This window comes from Opisthocomus hoazin, chromosome 16 (assembly GCF_030867145.1).
Source record: "Opisthocomus hoazin isolate bOpiHoa1 chromosome 16, bOpiHoa1.hap1, whole genome shotgun sequence".
NCBI lineage: Eukaryota > Metazoa > Chordata > Aves > Opisthocomiformes > Opisthocomidae > Opisthocomus > Opisthocomus hoazin.
Window position 1 is genome coordinate 21,923,379 of NC_134429.1, and position 23,087 is coordinate 21,946,465.

Genomic DNA, 23,087 nt, shown 5'->3' on the forward strand with positions numbered 1-23,087 from the left:
TTGTCCCTTATGTGGATTGATGGTAGAGACATCTCCGGGAACTGCCTAGACCTGAATCAGACCGGGTAGCACTGACAGGAGGGATTTTAAGTAGGTGCCCTGCAAGCTGCTGTGAGCCACTTAATGTCATCTGTCCTGGTTTTTGGTGCACTCTGACTACTTATCGCTTCTTTCCTTCTCTGCATAGGGTCGTCCTCTCCGGGAACAGCAAGAGGTGGCTGCTGCTGTTATTCAGCGTTGCTACCGAAAATACAAACAGGTAATCAAGGAAGTGAAATTTTATGACACGCACGTAAGTGCCATGAACACAGCCCTTTGTAATAGGAATCATCCCACTGTTCCTCTTGCATGCTTTTCAACATGCAGTAGTGGAATATCCTGCTCAGGCAAAATTGAAAAGGAAAAAAAATTTGTGTCCTGAATCTTAATTTTGGAGGGAATTCTTGAAAGGATTTTGTGTGTGATACCACCTGCATTTTTGCTGTGTGGTAGAGAGCAATGATGTATGCTGTATTGGCAATTTTATATACCACGTTGGCCTTTATGCATGCTGTGGCCTGATGAAACTATTCTCTGACTAGTTGCTTGCCAAATTTCATTGTGAAATTGAAGTTGGTTTTGCCTTTGCTAAAGGTGAAGATGAAAAAAAGGTTGTTTTATTTTGCACATACTAAACTTTTAGACTGTGGAAAGTCATGTGTTTTAGCTTGATGCAAGCAGTTCCGGGACTGAGACTGTTCTCCACACTCTACTTTTGCTTTTAGGCTGAGTTCTCAACCCCAGAAAAAGAAGATACCTTTTCCTTTGTGGTTTTTCTGATTGGTGTTTTGTTTTTTTGTGGGGGCTAGAGCCTATGTCTGTCTTTTCACTATACCCTGCTAGACTCAGGCTGTCTGATGCCTGGTGGCGTGTTATGTAAAGTGAAAGGCAAGATGCCTGTGCTCTTTACAGCTTTCAAAAATATTTGTTTGGGAAGCCTGTCTAGTGTTAGGGGACTGTATTATGATTCACATTCAGTCTGTCATATGGCTGTCAGGCTGGAGTGATGCTTCCTGTAATAGGGAAGCTTAATTCCTTTCAAAAACTGCTTGACAAACTGCTTTGTCCTGGATCTTGGAATTGCTTCTTTTTGAAAGAAGATGGTTTGGTTTGATTTTTTTTTTTTTTTTTTTTTTTATTCTTTATTTGCAGAACTAACATTAACTGTGTATTTTTCTGTTTCTCCCTAAGCTTACTTGGATAGCCTTGAAGGTAATACAATTACAAACACTGTTTTGGAAACAATTCCCCATGGGTCACTAACTTTCATGTTCAATATAAACCAGGAGAACCTGGCATTTAGAAAAACGTTTTAATAGTATCCACTAATGAATGCCTGTGTTTGAGAAATCACTGACAAACCAAACCTTATGGGAGATACATAGGGGCTGCCATGCCACAGCATGTCAACATAGTAGTATAGCTGGAAAGGAAAAAAAAAAAAAGGAAAGAAAAAAAGTGTCTCCTGCTTCTACAGGTGCTCATATAAGCAGTGATGGGCTGAGGTGCAGAGAAGGTTTTGAAGCCAGTTTCCAGAGGACAAGCTTTCCTTTGTTGCTGCTGATTAGCCATCCCTCGGTGATCTTTGCCTTGGCCTTTGGGGAGCACAGGAGAGCATTTGTCCCAGCCGTGCAGCCAATATCCTCTGCATTCTGCCTGCATGCCAAAGTATTCTGAGCATTCATCTTTGGAATACCTGTGCCCTGAATTCCTAAGACCACCATCTTATGTACATTGCTGCTCATACTGGAGGCACGACTGTTGATGCCAGTCTTAAATTGTCCATGGCCAGTAATTTTGTACTGTAAAGATGGATTTCCCACCTGTGCAACATCTTGCTGTTGTCAGATACTAGAATCAGCTGAGCTTCTCTCAGAGCTACCCAGGAGGCAAGGCATGCTCTTCCTGAAGAGAGCATGTCCTCAGGGTAACATTCCATCCACAACTTCCTCCTGCTGCACCATGGTTTTGTGTCGGTTGAAGTACTGTCCTGTCAGCGCAAGTGAGCTGAGCTTTCCGGGTCCGCTGTACTAGCTGAGGCTTGCCAGTTCATGGAGGTTAAGGGACTTCTCTGTTTATCATCTTCCCAGCTGGAGGAAAAAAGAGGAGGAAAGGGAGTAGCTAATCAGCTAAGGGGGTCTGGAGTTGAATGCAAACATACTGGGGTCTAGTCTATCCAGTGACTGCTACTTTCTCTTTCACATGCTTTGTTCCTCTATTATGTTACTGTATTGCTGACATGAGCACAGGCTTATGACTAGATTTGAACGGTCGTAGCTTGCATCACAGTTTTGTGTCTGAACCCTTCTATTCAGGGGTTTGTAACTCAGCCACAGAAGTCCCATCTGGTCTAAGAATTGGAAGGAAAACTATGACCAGTCCTTGAGTGGACTTACATCAGTCTGATCTGTTTAATTAAAAATGTTGAAAATAAACAAAACAAACAATGGAAATGAATAATGGCAAAATTTAACTGCACATAATGACTGCTTCAATTCCAAAAAGTGAAATTTGGTAAATGATGGTCTGTGATGATATCGGAGGGGTTTTTGCTTTGGGGTGATGGGGGGGGGTGTTTGCTTGCTTCTTGATATTTTTTTTTTTCCTGAATAGATGGGAAAACTTCATTGAGATCTGTTAGGATGTTACCCTGTAGAGGGCAGTGGGCAGTGGCTGCTATTTCTGTCTCTCATCTGTCTGATAAAGTGAGCAGAAATCATAGCTGATAAAATATGCGTGAACAACAGACACATAAGTTTTGAAAGTGTGAAAAATTTCAAAATAAGATCAGTAAACACTGAAAACCTCTGTTGTAGTGTTAGTTCAGAGGTATAAGTGCAACTTCTATACGTTATTCTACACCTTTGTCTTAAAAAGGACTTCTAAAAATATGCATGAATGCGTATGTTTTCTGATAAGTGGCCATCTACTTGTGTGCTTTAAAAGGGAAAAGATGTAGAATAAAGGTTTTAATAGTTTGTGCCTGATTTATTTGGAATCATGGGGCTGAAAATAATACAGTGCTAGCAAGAATTTGCATATGTGTGACTGCTCATGCAAATTTGCAGGTTCAGTGAATGCTTGTTACAGACTTCTAATGAGATTTAGTTTTGCCTATGACAGGCTCAATATTAGACTTGCTTAATTAACTGTTGTGGGTTTTGTTTGGTTTCGGGTTTGGTTTTTTTTAAGTTAGAATCATATGTTACTCTGTTTGAAATGCTTGGGTTTAAATGAAGATATGAGCAGTCAGAACTTTTGCAGTATTGTGCTATGGCATAGGAACAACAAGTGAGCTATTTAAAAAGTTAATTGTCCTGGGAAAGTAGAATACATTTGTGAACAACAAATTTGGTTCTTAAAAAAGTAATTTGTTTAAAATATGTTTTTAATTGAAGACACAAGTGTATTTTGGTTTTAGTTAATTGATTAGCATTTTGGAATAGTCATTCACACTGCTTTATCCTTCCAGTCGCTTATTTGGGTGTATTTTGCTGCTGTTGTTATGAGTCTTTACAAACAATGGCTGTATAGAAATGGACATCTTGTACTTTGTAATGAGACTTCTGTATGCAAAGGAAACAAACAATTCCTCTAAGTGTAGTCAATTGGTTCATCTCTAACGCAGTGTAAACATGACTCAGGATCAGCTCCAGTTGCTTCAAAGCTGTTTGTAAGTATAGGACAGCTGGATCTGGTCATTAGCATGTACATGTAGAGCCTCTGCTAGCTAGGTATTAAGTAAAACCAATCCCATCAAACTGTTCCAGGGCAGCAAAACAGGTGGTTGCTTTCTTGATGCAGACTAGCTCCTGCACCTAATCTCACAGCTGTTCCAGTTGGCTGTCACCCGTTTCTCATACAGTTCCCAGTCAGAGAGTGAGAGACTCATTTGCTTCTCATCATGTCTTAGTGGCACAAGTCTTTCACTGTAGGAACCTGCTTCTTCCTGTTTTTCTTGGAATGCCTCAGCTTCTCTTCGTTTCTCTTGTAGTATGCACTTTATAAAAAGATGACGCAAGCTGCCATTCTTATCCAGAGCAAATTCCGAAGTTATTATGAGCAGAAAAAATTCCAGCAGAGTCGACGAGCCGCGATGCTGATCCAGCAGTACTATCGCAGCTACAAAGAATGTGGGAAGAGGAAGCAAAACCGTCGGGCAGCCACCATTGTACAACAGAAACTGAGGTGAGCTGTTGGGGTGTTAGATGCTACCAGGATCCTTTTACATTGTGTTTACACTCATCAGGGCTGTGCTGTAATTCACAGAACAGAGGCCAGTGGGAAAAGGGCAGTGGTTCATAGGATAATTGTTCTTGCATTTAGCGTTATTCTCTCCAGTTTTGCCTGCACTTCAGTGTTGGGTGTTTTGTGTTTAGAAGCAGTCTGCTTACCAAGAAGCAGGATCAAGCTGCTCGCAAGATTATGCGGTTTTTACGACGCTGCCGCCACAGGTATGACACTATCTTTTGGTATCTGCCCTTCATTAGAGCAGTGCAACAATATACAAGTGTGTCAACAATGAATGCAGTATAAAGGATAACAGAATCGGCTAACTACAGATCTTTTAACTAAATAATGAAGCCCGGCTGCTTCCAAGATACACTGACAAAAATGAGATCTCTAAATAAAGACTGTTGCTGAAAGAGAATCATGTTCAGCTCCACTGCTGATATGGTAAAGCAGCCCAAGTTGTGTTGGGCAGACACAGAATAAGGAAATTTAGAGCAAAGCAAGGCACGTGACTTTAAAAGTTGGACTTGAGGAAGTTTTTTTCAAAAAAACACTTACTGAATCATAGCTACAGTTTCTAAGTGCTGCACAAAGCATTCATGGTATGTAGGAAAATGCAGCTGGTGTACGCTGGAAATGCCTTTAGTTTGGTCACAGGATCCTGTGGTAAACTCTCATCAAATACGGGTTCTTTTTAATGTGGATAGATGAAATGTGCCAACAGAGCAGCAGACAAATTAGTTCCTGTCAGCCACTCCACACATAGCTCAGTAAGCTGGGAGTACAGACACAGACATGAAGGCGAATCGTCTGCCGGTGTGGGAGCCTGTGCAGGCTTGCCAAAGTGCTCACGTGTGCAGCTAGCACTACCATACCAGTACCCTGCTACATGCAGGGTGTTTGTTTTGATTTTTCAGTGAAAGGATCCCATATATGATCAGGTTACAAGCTGGAACTTGACCTAGACAAAAGTGAATTCAGGTGTTTCTGACTCTGCTCCCTCCATTCTCGCCACACATGCATTTCATCCACTTGGGAGCTGGTCAGGCCTGATGCATTTTGAAGCATGTCTAGGTCAGTTTGAACAAGGAGAGCTCTGAGAGGCAGAGAGGCATCTGATGAACTTGATTTGAGGAACAGACTCAGTCCTTTTTGTAGGATTTCAGAGCTGCAGTTTGCAGGAGGTCAGTGTGGCTTGTGTTGTGGAAGGACATCTTACCTGCAGGTTCAGTGGGAGGTGACGTGGACAAGAAAGAGGGCTTCGTTATTTCCAGGCCAATTCCAGATACACTTGAAACAGCCACAGTTGTTCATGAGGAAGCACAAGTGGCTTCTTGCTCTCAGCAGGGCATGTGGAAGAGACTGAAAGGTTTGTTTTGTTGTGTTTGTTGGGCAGCATGACCTGCTGAAGCAAGCTCAGAACTTCTGTATCCTCTCAGATTTGCCTGAGATCCAGGCAGTCCCTGGGGAAGCCACATGCCCGTTTCCGTCTGCAGAGACTCCGGGGTCAACCTGTCAGAGGCTCCTACAGCCAGCTCGCATGCACAAGCACCGAGAATACCTCATGACTAGCTGTATCACTGGGTTTCCCACCAATGTCCAGCATGTGCCATGCACTTCAGCCACACTCGATTAAGTCTCCAACTGTGGAGTACCTTAGACTCTCCAGGGCTTAAATTGCCCGTGATTCCAGCAGTTTTTCTTGCCTTCAGCTCGTTGCCTTCCTCTTTCTCAGCATCTACTGTTTCTCCTGTAGAGCAAGACCCTACTCATTTGCATCACTGAAGTTTGTGGGCAAGTCTCTTCCTTCTCTTTGCCTGTAGTCAATCTCTTCTCTCTTCAGCACCATCGTCGCTGCTGCTGCGCATCTCTGGGAGATGGGTTTAGGTCTTGGGAACTTACAGTCAGGAAATAAAAAGAAGCAGTGGGGCGGGGGGGATCCACTGTCACTTGGCTCTGGCTTATGTCACGCTGCACAGTACTTGAATTTCTGCAACAGTGCAGTCCTGTCTGTGTCCGTAGACACCTTGTTAGTGGTTGTGGTTACTTGGGAATTTGTCCGTGGTTCTTGGCTAGGATGCAACAAAAGAAAAAAGTAACTTATTTCCACTGAAGATGTTAACTGTGTTTCAAAACTGCCTTACTTTCCCTTCTGAAGTAAACGATCACACATTCTTGACCACGTACTTTCTCTCCAAGCAATTGTAAGTGTTTAAAACTGTCAGTCTAACTAATATTAGTAATTGACACAAATTTTAACCAGAAGCCTTCTGGCATTGGCAAATGCTAAAAATGAAAGCAAGAGTTACCAAAATGACAAAACTAGCATTTAGAATCTGGTTGAAAAAGACATAAATTTACTAGCCTACTAGATTTACAGAACTGTTTAGAAATATGTTTAGAAGTTTGGGCCTCTTTCCATGCTTGCCAAAAAGCTGTAGCAAGCAGTTGCGAAGAAAGACATTTTCCAAAACACTTTGTGCTCTGTACACTTAGACTGCATCTGTGATCCAGAGATCATTCGCTGTGGAAGTATCTCATGCACCCTTGGACTCTCCTGACTGTTGGCACCGTACAGCGGTATCTGGTCACTGTGCTTCTTGGCACTTAGTGAAGGACAATGCGGAAATTGGGTTCTTAGAGCTTTGTTACCATACAGGATTTTGAAGACAAACAGATTGATGTCTTTTGCTTGTGTAAACAACTGCAAAGGAAAAGTGTAATACTGGAAATTAGACAGATCTACTTACTAAAACAGAGCTTCACTTATTTCAGCATCTCAGCTGACTCAGACTAACCAATTTGCTTCCTTGCCCCTGGCCTTGAGGGCGAGATCCACGCACTTTCCCCAGCATAGTCATATCCTGGCAAGACCACCCGTATTTGTTCCTTCCCCAGCTGGGCTCTGCAACCCCTTTTCTGAGCTGCCCGCTTCGTGGTGCATGTGCGCTGGGGTACCAAGTGGAAGACGAGGGTATTGTTTCCTTCTCACTAACTCTTCTTCAAGTTTTTGGAATTTCCGTTTCTGTGGCTCAATAGTTGCATTTATTCCTTGCTGCGTGACTTTTCTCGCTTACCTCTTTCTAAGGCTAGAGCAATAAAACTTAGGATGTTAAGTAAGTTTAAACTCGCGTCTACATAAGCCTCCTAGTCATATCCATGCAGTCTGCTGTGCGTCCTGTGTAACCTGTAATTTAGGTTAATTAGTTAATTAATCAGGATACAACTGATGGCAATGTGGCTGGTACTCAGGCTAGCAGCCCCATGCACTGTTTCAGGAGTACTGCTTGTTGGAGTCCCATCATGAGCTCCTCCTGAAATGCTCAAAATTAGTACACTGCTGTTATAAACAAGAAATCAAGAAAGCTCCATCAAAAAATTAACAAAGCTCCATAAAGAAATATTTCAGCCATCCAAGCTCCTGAACATCCAGAGGCAAGCCATAACAACTAACATCTAATGTTGCTTAATGCTCTGTAGCGTAAAAATGGCACTATGGAGCCACTTGTTAAACCACAGTGCCTTGTCAGTACATGGCATAGAAATGACAGATATTTTTGGAAATGTGAGGGAGTGAGATAAAAGAGAGCATGCACAGAAACATCAAAGAAACAGGATCTTGTAGCAGATTTCTGTCAGCTGGTAGAAGTGGGGGAGGAGGCTGTAAAAGCCACTTGCAGTCTGTCACAAGGTTAGTGAGCTGAGTGAAAAGGCAGTAAATTCTTAAAGTTCAGACATTCAACCTTAAAATATGAAGCTGCTTAACCTACGTTTTTGTCCACAAGCAGATTCTGTGGCTTGGCCAATAAATTACTGTTGTTGAAAGCTTGTTCTGTAGCTTTTAGGCAAGATTTACTCAGGCTTTCCCTTGGCAACCATCTGGTTGGTTGTTTTTTTCCTGCTTTAAATTTATCAGTCTACTTAAAGCCAATTAGGACAACTCTTTCTCTGATAGCATTCAGAACATCTTAAATAGTCTTCTTGTCCTGTTTTGCATATTAGCTTTTTGGCGCAGAGATTCAGTGGCACAAACGTGATTCCTATCAGCTTGAGGATCCAGGGTGCACAGGCGTGTTGGTCTTGTGCTTTCTGATCTCCTGAACTTATGCTGTTGCCTGATGAGACAGTACCTCAGACATTTTGAGAGAGTTAATGAGAGAGGTTCTGTGGTTGGCGCTCTCTCAGTAATTGATGCGTGGACATTGATGAGAATCAGAAAAGAAATGCAAGTTTTGGTCAAATGTATTCTTGGAGAAGGTGCTGGAGCTCTAGTAGCTGAACATTATCAGGTATCATGGAGACAAAAGTGGTCATTCAGCAGCAGCAGTCATCCTGACTGTCGGACATGTATTGTTTCCTTTTGACTTTGGAAAAAAACCCAAAACATATTTATCCATCTGTTGTCATATTCTCAAAAATCTGGTGGAAAAAATGCATCAGCCATAACAGGGTATCAAGATGATTTGCCATGGAAGTGTTGTTCGTTGAGAATGAGAAATAAACTTCCTGGCCTCCCAGGAGAGCTTCACCCATCTTCCCATGGTGCCTGAACCTGTAAGCTGGCACTTGACTAGCTTTCAACCTAGAACTTGCCATCATACCTACTGTGAGTTGAGCTGTCTCCTGGCATGCTGTCCTGTGTGAGGCAGAATCAAGGGTCTGCATATTTAATAGTTTTGGAAAGACTCCGCCTGCTCAGTAATCCTCAGATATGACACATCTAGAGCTGCAAGGAAATCCAAGAGCTCTGAAGCTGGTTTGGGTTTGCTGAGCTGAATCCATGTATGCTCCATACAGTCAGTTTTCATGGGGAAGGTAATCTCCTATCTCCTATGCTTTCTTCAATTCCTAGGAAAATTTTACTCTTCTGAGAGGTATCTAAACCATTGCTAGGCTGTGTTTGTGATCTGCAGTGTTTTTTGTGTAGTAGCGTTTGGAATGAGATCGAAAACAGACAGTTGCTTCAAGGGAAGTCAGGGTGCAGCTAGAAATGCCACAAGGATGACAGTGTTGGTTTTATTTTACTTGCTTATTACTTCCTGCCCTAAAACACCTAAACACAGGACTGCTCTTCCCTGGTAAAGAGGAGGAGTCCAGTAGGCAGGAGTGGGAAGGGTTCTTTCTCTCCAGGCAAGCAGAAGCGTTGTCTCCTCCTCCCTGAAGTGAAGCTCTTGGTAAGGTACGGTTATTGCCATGTGTGTGCTAATAGCTCTTTGGTATTGTTTTGCAATCTGAAGCCCACTGGTGGACCATAGGCTGTACAAAAGGGTGAGTGTAGCTGCCTGCTAGCCAGTTCCTCTCTTCCATTTTAAATATTTTTGCTTTCTGCTTGCTTGCATGGGGCTGCAGCCAAGATACGCCAGTAAGTTTCACCTCCATTAATTATATAAAACAGAATCCTGTATAAACTAACCCTACTGCAATGACTAACACTGCTGCTTTTATAACAGGACAGAGCTCTGCAGTAGATGTTACCAGTGCATGAATGTGTGGAAAAGGACTTATATATTCATCATGGGCATGCTTAGGCGGTGTTGTCGGTGGGATATTTTTTCGGTATCCAAAATGGCTGTTAGTAGGTTTTGGAACTTGATGGGGTCTGCACTCACACACTCTCAATGAATAATGATGTCCTTCATTACAGGACTGTGGCAGCATTCAGGCTAGATCGTAGGAAGCTGCAGTACAGATGCAGCCTACTCTAGATGGGTGTTTGTTTCTGCCTGAGCCAGAGAGAAGCAGAATAGCTCTTCACACTGCTTTTACTCCCTAAGGTGGTTAAGTCGCAATGCTTATCTTCTAGAAGTTGTTCTTTGGTAAGTTACACTTCTGGTTACCTTACTAGGGCCAGCTTTTTGACGACTACTTTTCTCAGCTGTTAATCTATGTAGTGGGAAGGAAAACAAACCTGAAGTGAAGGTGAGGATGCTATAACTGTGTTATAGGAAGTGCCAAGTGAGCTTCTGTCGGGAGTCTCGTTCTCAGCATGCAGAGAGTCCAGTCACCTTTGTGCTCGGTCACATCAGCGGGCTGGTTTGCTACCCAGCAGCATGGTGGGAATACACTGGAGCATTCTTGTGGCAGGTCAGAGTCCCTGTATGAGCAGGGAATGCTGTGGCTTTCAAGGCATAAGCCTGAGTTGTCAGCAGGACTGCTCAGTACCATCTTGCATTTGTGGGGTTGTAGGACAGCAGGGGTTTTCTTTGCCAAAAACTGCAGTTGGAAGTAACACCATTTGTATGCTTACTACTAGTATTCCAGAAGGGGAGGAGAGGCAGAGGGAGGGATGACCTGGACTCCTGCTTCCACATAACACTTGGAAGAGAAAACTGAATTGTTGATCATGGAGTTTTACTGACTTTGAATTGCAGAGATGATTTTTATGACTTAGGGGTAAAAGATGAATTGGGGTTTACGACTGCTGGAGGCATTGTTGTTTGTTTGACTATGAGCCTGACAAAGAATCACAGAATGGTGGGGGTTGGAAGGGACCTCTGTGGGTCATCTAGCCCAACCTCCCTGCTGAAGCAGGGTCACCCAGAGCAGGCTGCACAGCACTGCGTCCAGGTGGGTCTTGAATATCTCCAGAGAAGGAGACTCCACAGCCTCCCTGGGCAGCCTGGGCCAGGGCTCCGTCACCCTCAGAGTGAAGAAGTTCTTCCTCGTGTTCAGACGGAACTTCGTCTGCTTCAGTTTGTGCCCGTTGCCCCTTGTCCTGTTGCTGGGCACCACTGAAAAGAGTCTGGCCCCGTCCTCCTGACCCCCACCCTGCAGATATTTATAGGCATTTATAAGGTCCCCTTGCAGCCTTCTCTTCTCCAGGCTGAATAAGCCCAGCTCCCTCAGCCTCTCCTCATAGGACATAGCTAATGACATTTCCTTCCAAACTATGACTTTTGTGCTACCATTTTTTGTTGCATATCCTCAGTTTTTTTACCAGTAACAATTTGGGTTCTTTACTAATGACAAATGAAGTAAAAATTGGATTAAATGGGGACAAAGGCCCAGATGTGCCTTAACTGTTTAAGAGCTGCTTTCATAGATCGTGCCCTGATGGAGGAAGAGAAACGTTATTCCTGATTGCAGAGACACTAACGCTGTGAAGTTGTTAGATGGAAAACTATAGCTCCAGGTCTTAGCACATACGGTAATGTGTTTTACAACTAATGCAGGTTAATTCAGGAACTGCGTAAAAATAGATTGCATTCTTATAATGGTGGACTGACTGGGTGACTTGTTTTTACTAGTCTGATGCTTTGTGTATAACTAGGGCTGGTAATTTTGGTCTACAGTTGGGTGCCTGGTTTCAAAAGCGGCTTGAAGAAAAAACATAATTTATTTTTTAAAAATAAAATTCACTGTCAGTAACTTTAAAGAAAAAGCACCATTCTGATTAGACAAATCTACCTTCCTCATCATCTTTGATCTTGGGTTCAGTTACCGTATCCACGGGACAGTAACGAATGCTGCAGACAAATGACGACATTTTATTCAGCAGCTGGTAGAGCCGTACACTGCAGGGCAGAGCTGGTTGGGGCTGGCTCTACAGCACACCTCCCTCGCAGCAAGGAGCTGCAACTCCTCAGTCCCCGTGACGCAGCGTGTACCTGTTGCAGCAGGAACCTTGTGGTGTGCGAGTGTGGAGCCCACCTTGCAGCCACTGCTCACGCTTTGGGTGGTGGGACAGAGAAGGCTGAGCTGCAGGGCCTGTGCCAGCCAGAACAGTGGATGCACCCGCTCTGTCTTTTCTCTGAGCAAAAGCCGAGTGCTGCAGTCCTGTCGAGGGCGTGAAGCCCTTTCAAAAGCAGCAGAATTGGACGAAACTGGTGCAAGATAGGAGTTGCAGGAAGAGAAGAGAGAGCGCAAATGTGTTTTTCCCTGCACTGCCTCAGACTCATTCTGGGCTTCCTGGTGAGACCTGTTTTCTAACACTACCTGGAGATAACTGAGGGTCTCCCAGTCTTTCCTGGTTTTGCCTGGCTAGCTGTGGACCATGTCCCACAGTGTGTAAGAAGAGGGACTAGCATGCACGTCTGCAGCGAGATGCTGGTATGCTCAAAATACATTCCTGCTTCCAGCTGCTCCTATTCTTGCAGTTTTGGTGCTCTCTTCTCAGTCTTCCTTCACTCCAGAGAATTCCTGTCTAACTGACGTGGCTGGCTGCATGCAGGCATGCCAGCACAGTTCCTGCTGCGCTCTGCTCTTGGCCACCTCCGTCTGCCCTGGCGTCTGCAGGCCCAGGCTGCCCGCAGGACTCCCCTGCTCGGTGCGCTCTGCAGCCCGGGGAATGGCACGGGCTGGAAGCTGAGCTGCGTCCTCCGCTAGCAGCACTGTGTAACCTTTGTGTGCCAGACAGCAGGGGATATGTTTTAAGACCTTTGTTCTATGAACAGGAAAAATAATGTAAACTTAAAATGTGCATACCAAAGTGGGCTAGTTGGATTCAAAACTGAAAAGAATCTGCAACGTACAACTTCAATGTAGAAGAATAAAGCAATTGTGCTGTTGTGCCTTTCCATTCAAGGCTAGGATTCCTACTAAGAGAGCAGATGCATGCTGCAGTCTCAAGATACGCTAAAACTGACCTGTGTTGCGTGGTCAGTGCACTACTAGAGGGGACGGTAAAGAGAAGCCAGTGCAGGGTCCAGGCGCACGGCTCCCTGGGCTTGAGCCAGGCTGGGGAACCACCCTGAGGGCACACTCTGTAGGTGCTGTGTGGGGATTCTGCTCTAGGTGCAGTAGACAGGCTGGTCAGCAGTGTTGGAGGCGAAACAGTTGTTGCACATTAAGGCTTTGTGTGTATAACAGCATATGAGAAACTACCAGGAAGCAGATTCTGGAAGTTTTAGTAGCATTTGCAGGTTTTGCCTTGAATGGCAAGTGATGTGGGATTGATTGGGAAATAAGGGAGTTCTCTGCTTACATGGAAGAAACGAGCTATAAATGATCACAAAATGTATTAGCTGCTGTTCTGCCAAAATAAGTCTGTTACAGCAGGTGATTCTTTGCTGCTTTGCGTTCTGATAGCAACCGACGTGCATACATTGCTGGCGTGCATGCACATAAGAAAAGTATTTCTGGGCCTTCTGATGTGCACAAGCTGACATGTCCATATACGTTGAAGGAATGCATGCAAACATGTCTGTCTGCACTACACAAATTTGATGTATTCTGTACACTGACACCGTGCTTATGCAGTCTGTGTGTGCAGATAAATGATCACAGCATTTGCCTCCATCTTTCAGCTTGAAAACCTCCTTTCAAAATGATTTCATTAATTTTTCTGGATTTATTTGGCTTGCATTACACCAGGATCAGTGAAGAGCAAGAGGCAGGAGATTTTATTGACCAACTTATGAGACAAAACTTGCCATCTTTCTGCAGTATAAATTAAAAGAATTTCTAGAAAAAAAAATCCAGTTTCTATTGCCTTTAAGTAATAGTTTTCATCTCAGGGGAACCCACTCCAGTGAACAGATTTCAGCTAGTCACAGTGCCTGCTACACAAACATTTCCCTGCTCATCAGGTAAATCATCCGCTGTAGCCTCCTGTGAAGGAGAGCTTTGTTCAAAGTCCAGATACAGGACATGAACAAAAATGCATGAACGCTTGAACTGTGATGCTCTCTGCTGTACTCTTGGTAGGCAGGTGATGTGGAGCAGATCACAAGGAGTAAGCCTTTTCACATCGTTAGGCTAGCGGATCGCTTTCTGCCGACAGTGAAACTGCTGTCCTCTCTGGAGCAGAACAAGTGCACTTGTTATCTGTCTGTGATCACGAGTGATTAAAGAATGTATTCATTCACGGCATCTTTCATTTAAAAATAGATCCCCTTACCCCCACCCCGTTTGTTACGGTTTAATTAAATGCTGCTCTCTGGTTTGGGGAGTGTGCATCTAACACCTGAAGTCAGTTCCTCTGGTAAGTACAACTTTATTTCATACCTGAATAAACATCATCTGCTATATTTTATTGTTCTTTGCATACCCTTCCCTCTCTTGGCATTTCAGCAATAAACCCTTTGCTACTCCTGTGCATCTAAGTATTGTATTTTTTGTGTGTTTTTAATATGTGCTATGCAGCAGCATATTTAAGTACTCAGTTTCTTACGTCCCTTAGTAAGATAGAGAATGGGGGAAAAACGATGATTTCAGGATTGAAAAGTCCCGTTTGTTCGAGTTCAGGACAATGTGAGAAAATGTCATACTGGGATATGCGTCACTGTACCTGCGACAAAAGTTTTCAAAGTAATTTCTTTTTTTCATTTACCTCTTGCAGGGACTGAGTGTATGTGGAGCTCAGATGTGTGCGTTAAATGGCAGACTGCGTGCTTTGGGGTGTCATTCTTATTGGGCCTTTCTGTCTTTTTTGTTTTGCTGCCCAAATGAGGTATCTGGAAAAAGGCAAGAGCTCCCTTTTCTTAAATGTCCCACAGGCCATTTCAGCTCTCAGAGCAACAGGTAACTCGCCAGGCAGCCTTCTCTGGCTCCTGCACCCTGTCCTTTATACTGATCTTCAGCATTCAGATTCATTAAACATTTCCCTGGCTGGGCATTATGGAGTAAACTTGACAAAGCAGCTTTGTGTTATGCTTTACCCATGAAGCCATCATTTGCTGTAACTTATTCGAAGTAGGCCTAATCCATTTGCTGACACACTCCCATACAAGACTGGGGAGGGCGTGTGGGGAGAGGAGCTGCTGCTCGCTTCTGGGGCTGTTGCTTTCTACATCGCTTCAGCACGTAATGATGTGATCTTCTGTATGGTGTTCAAGTAGGTAATGGTTTGAAGGGCAGCAGCTTCGTCTGGGAACCAGGACATAGCTCCCAAGTGTCAGGGTCCAAAGCTCATAGTCGAAATTATCTTCTTTCCCCTTTCTGCGTGTCAATGCCACGGCTGCGATTCAGACACCTTATCAATGGTCATCTCTATTGCACGTGCTTTTTCCTTCCATCTGCTCTTCAGCAATCGCTGAGGGAATGACTTTGTACCTTAGAGGTGTCTAGAGGAAATGTGAGGAGGTTTTTGATGAAGGCTTCATCAAAATTTACAGTCCTTGCAATTCTGTGCATGGTTTCAGTAGCTGCTGAAGTAGGATAGTACTTCTTCTTTGGAGTCTTGCAACAGCCAGAGCCTGTTACCCTTTCTGGTGCGCCCTGGCTTGCAGCCGTTGTGTCACATGAACTGTCCTCACCTCCAGTCCCCATGCAGCTGGAGGCACTTGCAGAAGTGATCCAAAGCGGCATACCGGTGCCTGTAGACCTCTGGAGAGGTTTGTGTACCATCCATCAGCACATGGCTTGCTGGTATTACTTGCTCTCGGTGCTCTCATATTTTTTCTGTTATTAAAAAAAAAAAAAGCATCTCACTCCAAGTCTACAAAAGTGGATTGAAACCAGAGAACATCCTTTCTGCTGTACCTTTCTATAAATACCAGTGGTGCTCTTTTCTTAGAGCAGTTTATTAATGCTTGTAACTGCATTGTATGCAGTGTATTGATGCTTGTAACTGTAATTTGGGCCCTCTTCCCCGCCTGAAGTTGAGTGGAAAAATAAGAAACAAAGGAGATCGCCTTCTAGCATGATGGCAATGCTATATTGTTCACTTAAAAGCTGTCCTAGCAGCACTTACTAAGTGGATTTCTGTTTTCAAGGGTCCTAGTTTGTCCAAAATTCTTCCCTGGTCAAACTATTTTTAACTGCATTTGAAAATTTTGAGGATTTATTACACTGAGCATTAGTGAAGAGGAAATACCAGCTGAACAGTCATGTTGAGACTTTATATTGTTGTAACAAAATCAAATCAAGGTACCACTGAGTAAGGAACATACTCAAAAAGAAAAGAAGTGTTAAATGAGGACTGAAAGGGCTTTTAAGTCACAGGAAAGGCTGCAGTACAGACTATCCAATAAAGAATTAATTGGTTGAAAGCAATTAGTTTTAGGTTCTCTTGCTAAAGCAATTTGGAGGCTTGTTTAAGAACAGTTACTTTAAATGATAAAACAAATGGCTTGTCTTGGTCTGGTACCTACTTGATGCGTACACTGGTTCTGGCACTTCGTGTCCAGCCCTGGTTCGGGGAAGCAGCAGGGCGTTCACAACCACACCTGGGTGCTTCCCAGGTGTCTGTCTGGCCATGGATTTGCACAGCTCTTGGTAGCAGGTGCAGGTCCTTGTGTTCCGTGCTGGCTGTGCTGTGCCATGCCGTGCCGCAGTTCCCACAGCTGAGCGGGGCTGCCTTGAGCCTGCTGCCAGGAGGGGGGGGAACTTCTCTGGCCTCTGGCTGCCAGCTCTTGTGAGCCAGGAGAGGTCGTCAGCCGTAGACCACGGGTCTTCACACCTACCGGGCAGTGTGTTCTACGAATAAGGGACTCATAGTACCTACCTGCACTCCCATTTTTAATGTAATACATGTGCAATTATGTATACTGAACACAGAGGTTAATTTAAAAAATGTGGTAGCTTAATAAAATTGGATGGTCATAAAGTTGAAGCTTAAGAAGTTTATAAATGCTGTGGAATGCAGGGTTTGTTTGAAGACATTACATACTAAACAGCATCTTTCAGTACTGTACCCATGACAAATTTCAAAGTCTAACTTTGCTGTAGGGAAATTCTGTACTAGTATGTGCTTGTGGTTTTAAGCAGTAATTATCGTGGCACTTGCAACATTTTTATAAGTCTGAAAATCTGTAAACCCATGTAAAGCACACTTGACCAAGGAAAATGTTGCAGATTTCTGAATAGAATCTGTACTAGTGCAAACATTGGGTGCTGTAGTGATTAACTTCTGTTGGCGTGTGTATTCAGTTAAACAGATCCAATAGGTCTGCACCAGTACAGATACTGCATGCTGTAGGTTGAAGTTTGCAGCAAAGCATGTGTTGCATTCTTCCAGCAAAAGTGCTTTGATAGTGTAGCCCTTGCATGCTGAAGTGCTAAACTAAGGTATAGCATGTGTCAGTGAAAGAGCAACCAGCTTATCTAATGTGCATGTTCGGTAAGAGATCTATTATAACAGGTTAATTTTACATTACAGTAATTAAGTGCAACAAAACACTTGGAAGTTGCACTGCAAATCATGCATTGATAGATGGTATCTTGAACATAGTTAATCTAAGCCTTAAAAATTGCCTCGTGCACAGGGGCACACCACGCTTTTCTAGCACAGCAGGGATCTTGGCTCACCTTGTGCTTCTGAGCAGTGCAGTAATAGAAATAATCAGTAATAATTTCAAGGGAGAGGCTGATTTTCTGCTGCAAGAAAAGAAAGAAAACTAAATACACAGTCAGTTTGTCGTTTGTCAGCATTTTCAGTTCACTGTACCAGTCCTCCTGTGTTTCCTGTAATGAAAAGATGATCTGGACTCACCCAGCAGGTCGCACCATCCTACGTCATCACCCGCGAGGCGAGCGGAGGCTTGCTGCCGCCTTCTGTGCCGTGCCGAGGCCCCCGCTGCCAGCAGGGTCGTTCAGACACAGCTTGCACAGAGCCAACATTTCCCCATAGAAAATTCTCCGTAAAGTCAGGGCAGGCATTTGGGCTTGGCACAGCACCGCCCAAGTAGGAATTGGAGCCAGTGGTGCTGCTTGCTGCCTCGCCCCATCCTCAGCGTGGGGATCAGAGCGCTTCCTGGCATCCAGGGGAGCTGTGCTGGGCACGCCGCTGCCACACTCAGACTTCAGAGGAGGGCCGTGGCCCCTTGCATGGAGGTCTGTCTTCACGCTCTGAAAACAGCATGTGCCTTTGGACTAACAGAGCCCTCTGTCTTCCCATGCATGATGGTTCTCAAACAGTTTGGTGGAATTAAGGTAATTAGCAAAGGTCTGACCTGCATATTGGTTAGTGTGATTTATTAATTGACTCCTATTTCCCCCGGTTGCACAAATAACAAGAATGCCTTTCAATGCTAGAGCTTTGAGTCAGCTAAAACAAACAGTTAAAAGAAGCCAGCTCCCTCTTGACTGTGATTCTGAGTACATGCAGAAAAACAAATAGTGAAATGGAGGTGTATTTATGGAGAAAAGTTTATAGCCTTTATGGTATCCTTGTATTGGCAGGCTGGTGCAAGAGCCAAAAGAGGATGCGTGGGTGGAAGTCTACGTACAGAAGCTACAAACTGGCATTGCTGCTTAGCTCTCGCGGCATCTTTTACTGTCTATATTTACTTATGCTTTGTTAAATTCATTCACTCTTAGTTGGATTCTGTTACACGGACTTGGGGCTCTGACACAATTCTTGGTACCATACCTTCATTACTTGTCCTTTTCAAGTTCTTGCTACATCAGCTGGGCACGTACACTCTTTGCTAAACCATCTTAAGTTAGGCTGTGTTCAACTTTTGGGGTGGTCTTCCGCTTCCAGTAGTGGAGGGAAGGCACACGGAGGCAGGTGGCAAAGGGATCGCACTGCAGAAAGGAGCTCCCTGCAAAGGAGGCAGAGCCAAGCCACCCCAAGCTCAGCTGGGCACTTGCCCTCAGGTTCGAGGGCAGCACAGCAAGTCCCCGCGGATTTGTTCTGGCTCCTTTGCAGGGAGCCTTCACTGACACGCAGCCAGTTTGTCAGCCTGAGCACAGGATTGCTGCTACTCCAGCACTGATGCAGAATTGTGCTTTACTTGATGGGATTGAAATAATTCCCTTCTTGTCATCCTTTTAATTTAATGTTTAATTATTTCGGCTTTCAGTAATGATTTAGTTCTTACGCTGACGAGGGCTCGAGGAGGTAGTGCAGTGCATGCATTTTAAAGAGCTGAGAACTGGAGCATCAGGCTACATCTAGGGAGAGTGACTCTTCCACGTGGTACCAGTTCTACTCACATATAAATACTTTCTTATGTGAGATTCCGTATCAGCATCAAGCTTCCCTTACGACTGACTGATTTTTCCCCTGCTGTGCTGGGCACGATATCAAATTGTCGCTGCTTCAGCGATGTATGGAGAAAAGAGGTTGACACTGAAAAGCCCCTTTGCTGTAACAGCTGGAATAGCAGGCAGCTGCAAAAGCTGTTAATGAACGGCAGTCCAAAAAAACCCCAAATAATTAAATAGGCCGATACTAGAACAAAGTCCAGCTGTAGTTATAAATACAAGGAAAAAAAAGTAGCTGAAAATAAGTATATCTTTTCAAATGTGTTTGTCTCGGATTTCTAGTGACCCATTCTTGCACTTCCAACCGTTTATGGTATCAGGAACGTTAATTACCGTCCTGTAATTTCTCAGGGAGCTGGCTTTTTTATGTGGGAGGTTAGACTGAGGAATCCTGAGGAATTTTTCTGTAGAAAGAGATTTGTGATAGAAGTGTTATATAGCTCCTCTTTGTTTTTTCAGAGTGAAAGAATTGAAAAAGGCCAAGGAACTTGAAGATACGCAGCAGCATCCCGTAGCAATGTGACATTGCTTTTCAGACTGTTTTCATTTTCTGTTTTTAGCAGAGACATGCAACAACAACAACAAAAATACCCACTGCAGTTCTGGAAATACCAGCTGCAGGATTTTAACAGTAATGTTTTGGTCATTGCATTTGCACTTTCATGGACAACTTTTAATTTGTTCAGCAAGACATCTTGGAACTCAATCTTCTGTTGGATCATGGGGAAAACAAAAGACACCAGGAGGAAATTGTGAGTTGCTTCGTTCTTCGAGAAGGAAGAAGCGATTAATTATCCTTTTCATATAGGGCTGTATTAAACAACATGTGGAACTGTACAAATATTATACCAAAAATATTGTTCAGAAAAGGTGGGAATGCACAAGCAACACAAGAATGCTGTTCCTGCACCTGTCAGTCATCTCCAAGAAACCGAAGCTTTGAGAGTCTCAGTGGAGGGGCTTAGATCAGTACATCTTTATTGGGTCCATGCATCCTCATCTCCTTCGCACTTCTGTCCTTTGTGTTTTATTTAAATCTCTACAGCACACTTAATGCAACTTTTTAAATCTGCAGGTTTTTAATACATCCCGTGGGAATTTACAGAAGGGGTTGGTGTATGAGATAAACGGGTAATGCATGAAGAATGGAGAGAGCAGCTTCAGCAAGTTTTAAAAAGTTTTTTTTGTCTTTTTAGTAGAACCTGCAAACATATCAATCGTCATGTACCTTCTCTCATACTCAGCACTTTATTTTCTAGCCTTACTTTCATGTACTATTATTTTAATTAAGTTCTCAAAATAATTTGTAAAACATAGCTTTTTATCTTAAGTACTTGTCAAACCTCTTGTCATTTTGCAGTCACATACATATGTTGCCTGGACATTTTATACCACCTAAAGATCAGAGTGGTGCTGCATTCTGGCCAGTAAATCTCTTATTTTGGCTACTTCATCAAAATCTGGGCAGTTTCTGTATATATAGAAGGTAGAAATGGAAAATGAGAAAAATATTTGAAAGGGAATATATTGATTAATTACTAAATATTTTATTCACAAAGGGTCAATAACTTGGCAAGATAAAATTATTTGTATAGTTTTGTCTGAATGAACGAGAAGAGTGTGGATGTATTGTTTGTACATATTGTATATAGTAAAACAGAGATATGTGCATGAACTCAAGAAAAAGAAATGAACAAAGCAAAGCATTAGTGGCTATGGTCTGTAAAATGAAACAAAAACTTTATTTCACTATAAGAAACTTTATTTTAAATGTTCTTTAGAAGAACATTTTTGCTAAAGCATGACTAAATGGCAAAAAAAAGAGCTACTGTATTTAGACTTAGGAAAAAAAGGCAGAGCAACGTTACTTTAAAAAAAAAAAAAAAAAAAGAGAAAAAAAAGGATATGTTTACATTTGATTTTGGCTACCAGGAGTTTGGTTTGGTTGGATTTAATTTATTTATTCCTTCCTCCTTTATTTTTTCCCCCGTCTTTTTTTTTTTTTTTTTTTGCCAATGGTGCCAAGTAATGTGAATGCTAATATTGCTTAAGAAAATTAAGTTACTTTTGCAAAGCAGATAATCATAAGAGTACAAAAAACGTATCTAGCTTAACACCATACACTCACTCCAATAAAGAACACTTAGAATGAACATAAAATGAAAAAAAAAAAAAAAAGAAATAGTACGAAAGTAGAAAATATGTTTCACATTTTCATATCTCCTGCTGGAAGTCAGAAAATGTAATAAAAATTGCACAAAAAATTTTAAAAAATTAAGTAAAACTTAAAAAAAGATGCAAACTGATCTTGTAGGGGTGTCATGGTATATTGCTATTTCCACATAGTGAGGAGCCAAAGAAATTAGATTGTTTTAAATTGAACTACTAATTTAAAACTGTCACAAATTCTCGACGATGGGAACCAGATTCTGATCTTTATTACACAGGAATGTAAGGGAAGAAACTCCAGACGTCCGTGTCGTTACTGTGGGTTATGTACATGTGTCTGAGATCGGAAACTGCTCCTATGTGTTTGTTTTGCGCGTGGCAGTTTAAAATGTCTGAATGAACTGGTGTCAATTTGAAAGTGTTAGTTTTGGAAAAGTTATTCTTGCTTGATCCCGGCCACCAACTGCAATGTTCAAACGCAAGGCTTGTTGTGAAGCCCAAATATATTCACACATAAGAAGCTTTTAAACTGGTGTCTTTAAAAGAAGAGTAAAAACAAAGATTGTGGCAAAAAAACTGGGGTCAGTGCTCTTGGTGCCTTTTCTATAATTGTACCTGTTTTTAATTACTTCTTTTCACTGCCAGCATTGAATTACAGTAGATGTGCTATAGCTCATTATTGGAATTCTCTTGTACATTTCTGAACTGCTGCTTTATGACCCGATTCAATTTAAAAAAAAAAGGAAATAAAGAAAAATGAATGGCCTGGTGCTCACACTGTGCCTGTGGGCAGCCTCATAGCCTTGATTTACCATATGGAATTGGGATCTTAACCATTAAATTTTCCTCTTATGCAAAAACGGAACAGGAGGTGCCAAAGAATCTCCTTTGGAATGAATTGGAAATGCTCTGTATTAATACTGGAAGAAGTCTGACGTTTTGAAATGGAAATGTTGCTCCCATTAACCAATACGTGACAATATAGAATCAACCTTTTCCTAACAAGAGTAGTGACCTCAGTGGAAATGTACAGAAAATTATTCAGTAATATACAGAGCTATTTCAAATTACTCTTCCAGATCCATGGGCCTGGTGGTGTATCTACTAATCTAGATCCTGCTTCAGCCAGACGTTTAAGCATGTACTTGCTGTTAAACATGCAAGCAATTCCATGGGTGCAACAGAACTACTTGCATGCTTGAAGCTAAGTACAGCTTCTAAGTGCTTTGTTGTGTCGGGCCATAACCCTTCAGCGTACCACTGGGGAGTCAGAAAGACTCCTCCCGCAGCGAAGTGATTCTGCTCACCCTCTTCTTGGTTGTGGAACTTACATTTTCACGGAAGATAAGTAAGTGTAGCTTTCCGGGAAAATTCGAATTCCCAAGTGCCAGGAGCCAGATCTTCTGTCTTCTGATAATGGAATTGCTCCTTTGTAAAACACATTCGACAGCAGTAATACTGTGTGAAAGAAATACAGAATATAACATGAACCCCCTCTCTGGTTGCACGCTTATGGCAGTTCCACACAATAGCTGGTGCCCAATGGGGGGTCCCCAAGACTTGCATGTAAAACTAGTATAGATGTCTTCTCTTTTGTAAGTTTTATTTTTGTAACCGTGCATGTAAAGCATCACTGAATCAATGGATCTGTTGAAGAACTCAGCTGCTGGAACCATGCAAAATGTTTTGAATTGCCCTTAAAATATGGAAAATGTTTTCTGAATGCTTTATATTCTTTCTGCTGTAAATTAAAAACAAAGAAAATTTCCCCATAC

At 42.8% G+C, this 23,087-nt stretch overlaps 1 protein-coding gene across 9 annotated transcripts in view; it reads left to right on the forward strand.

The window, feature by feature from the left end:
* The window catches only part of CAMTA1 (calmodulin binding transcription activator 1), a 310,966-nt gene extending 287,879 nt beyond the window's left edge, over positions 1-23,087 (forward strand). For 5 of the 9 annotated variants that reach the window (XM_075437588.1, XM_075437592.1, XM_075437595.1 and 2 more), the window contains 6 exons: positions 188-259; positions 1,231-1,251; positions 4,034-4,227; positions 4,419-4,493; positions 9,510-9,540; positions 19,603-23,087. In XM_075437588.1, coding sequence (XP_075293703.1) covers positions 188-259; positions 1,231-1,251; positions 4,034-4,227; positions 4,419-4,493; positions 9,510-9,540; positions 19,603-19,635 — 426 coding nt within the window. In that variant the 3' untranslated portion in view covers positions 19,636-23,087. The remainder of the gene's footprint in view (positions 1-187; positions 260-1,230; positions 1,252-4,033; positions 4,228-4,418; positions 4,494-9,509; positions 9,541-19,602) is intronic. The other 4 variants (XM_075437589.1, XM_075437590.1, XM_075437593.1 and 1 more) reach the window with 4 other exon arrangements.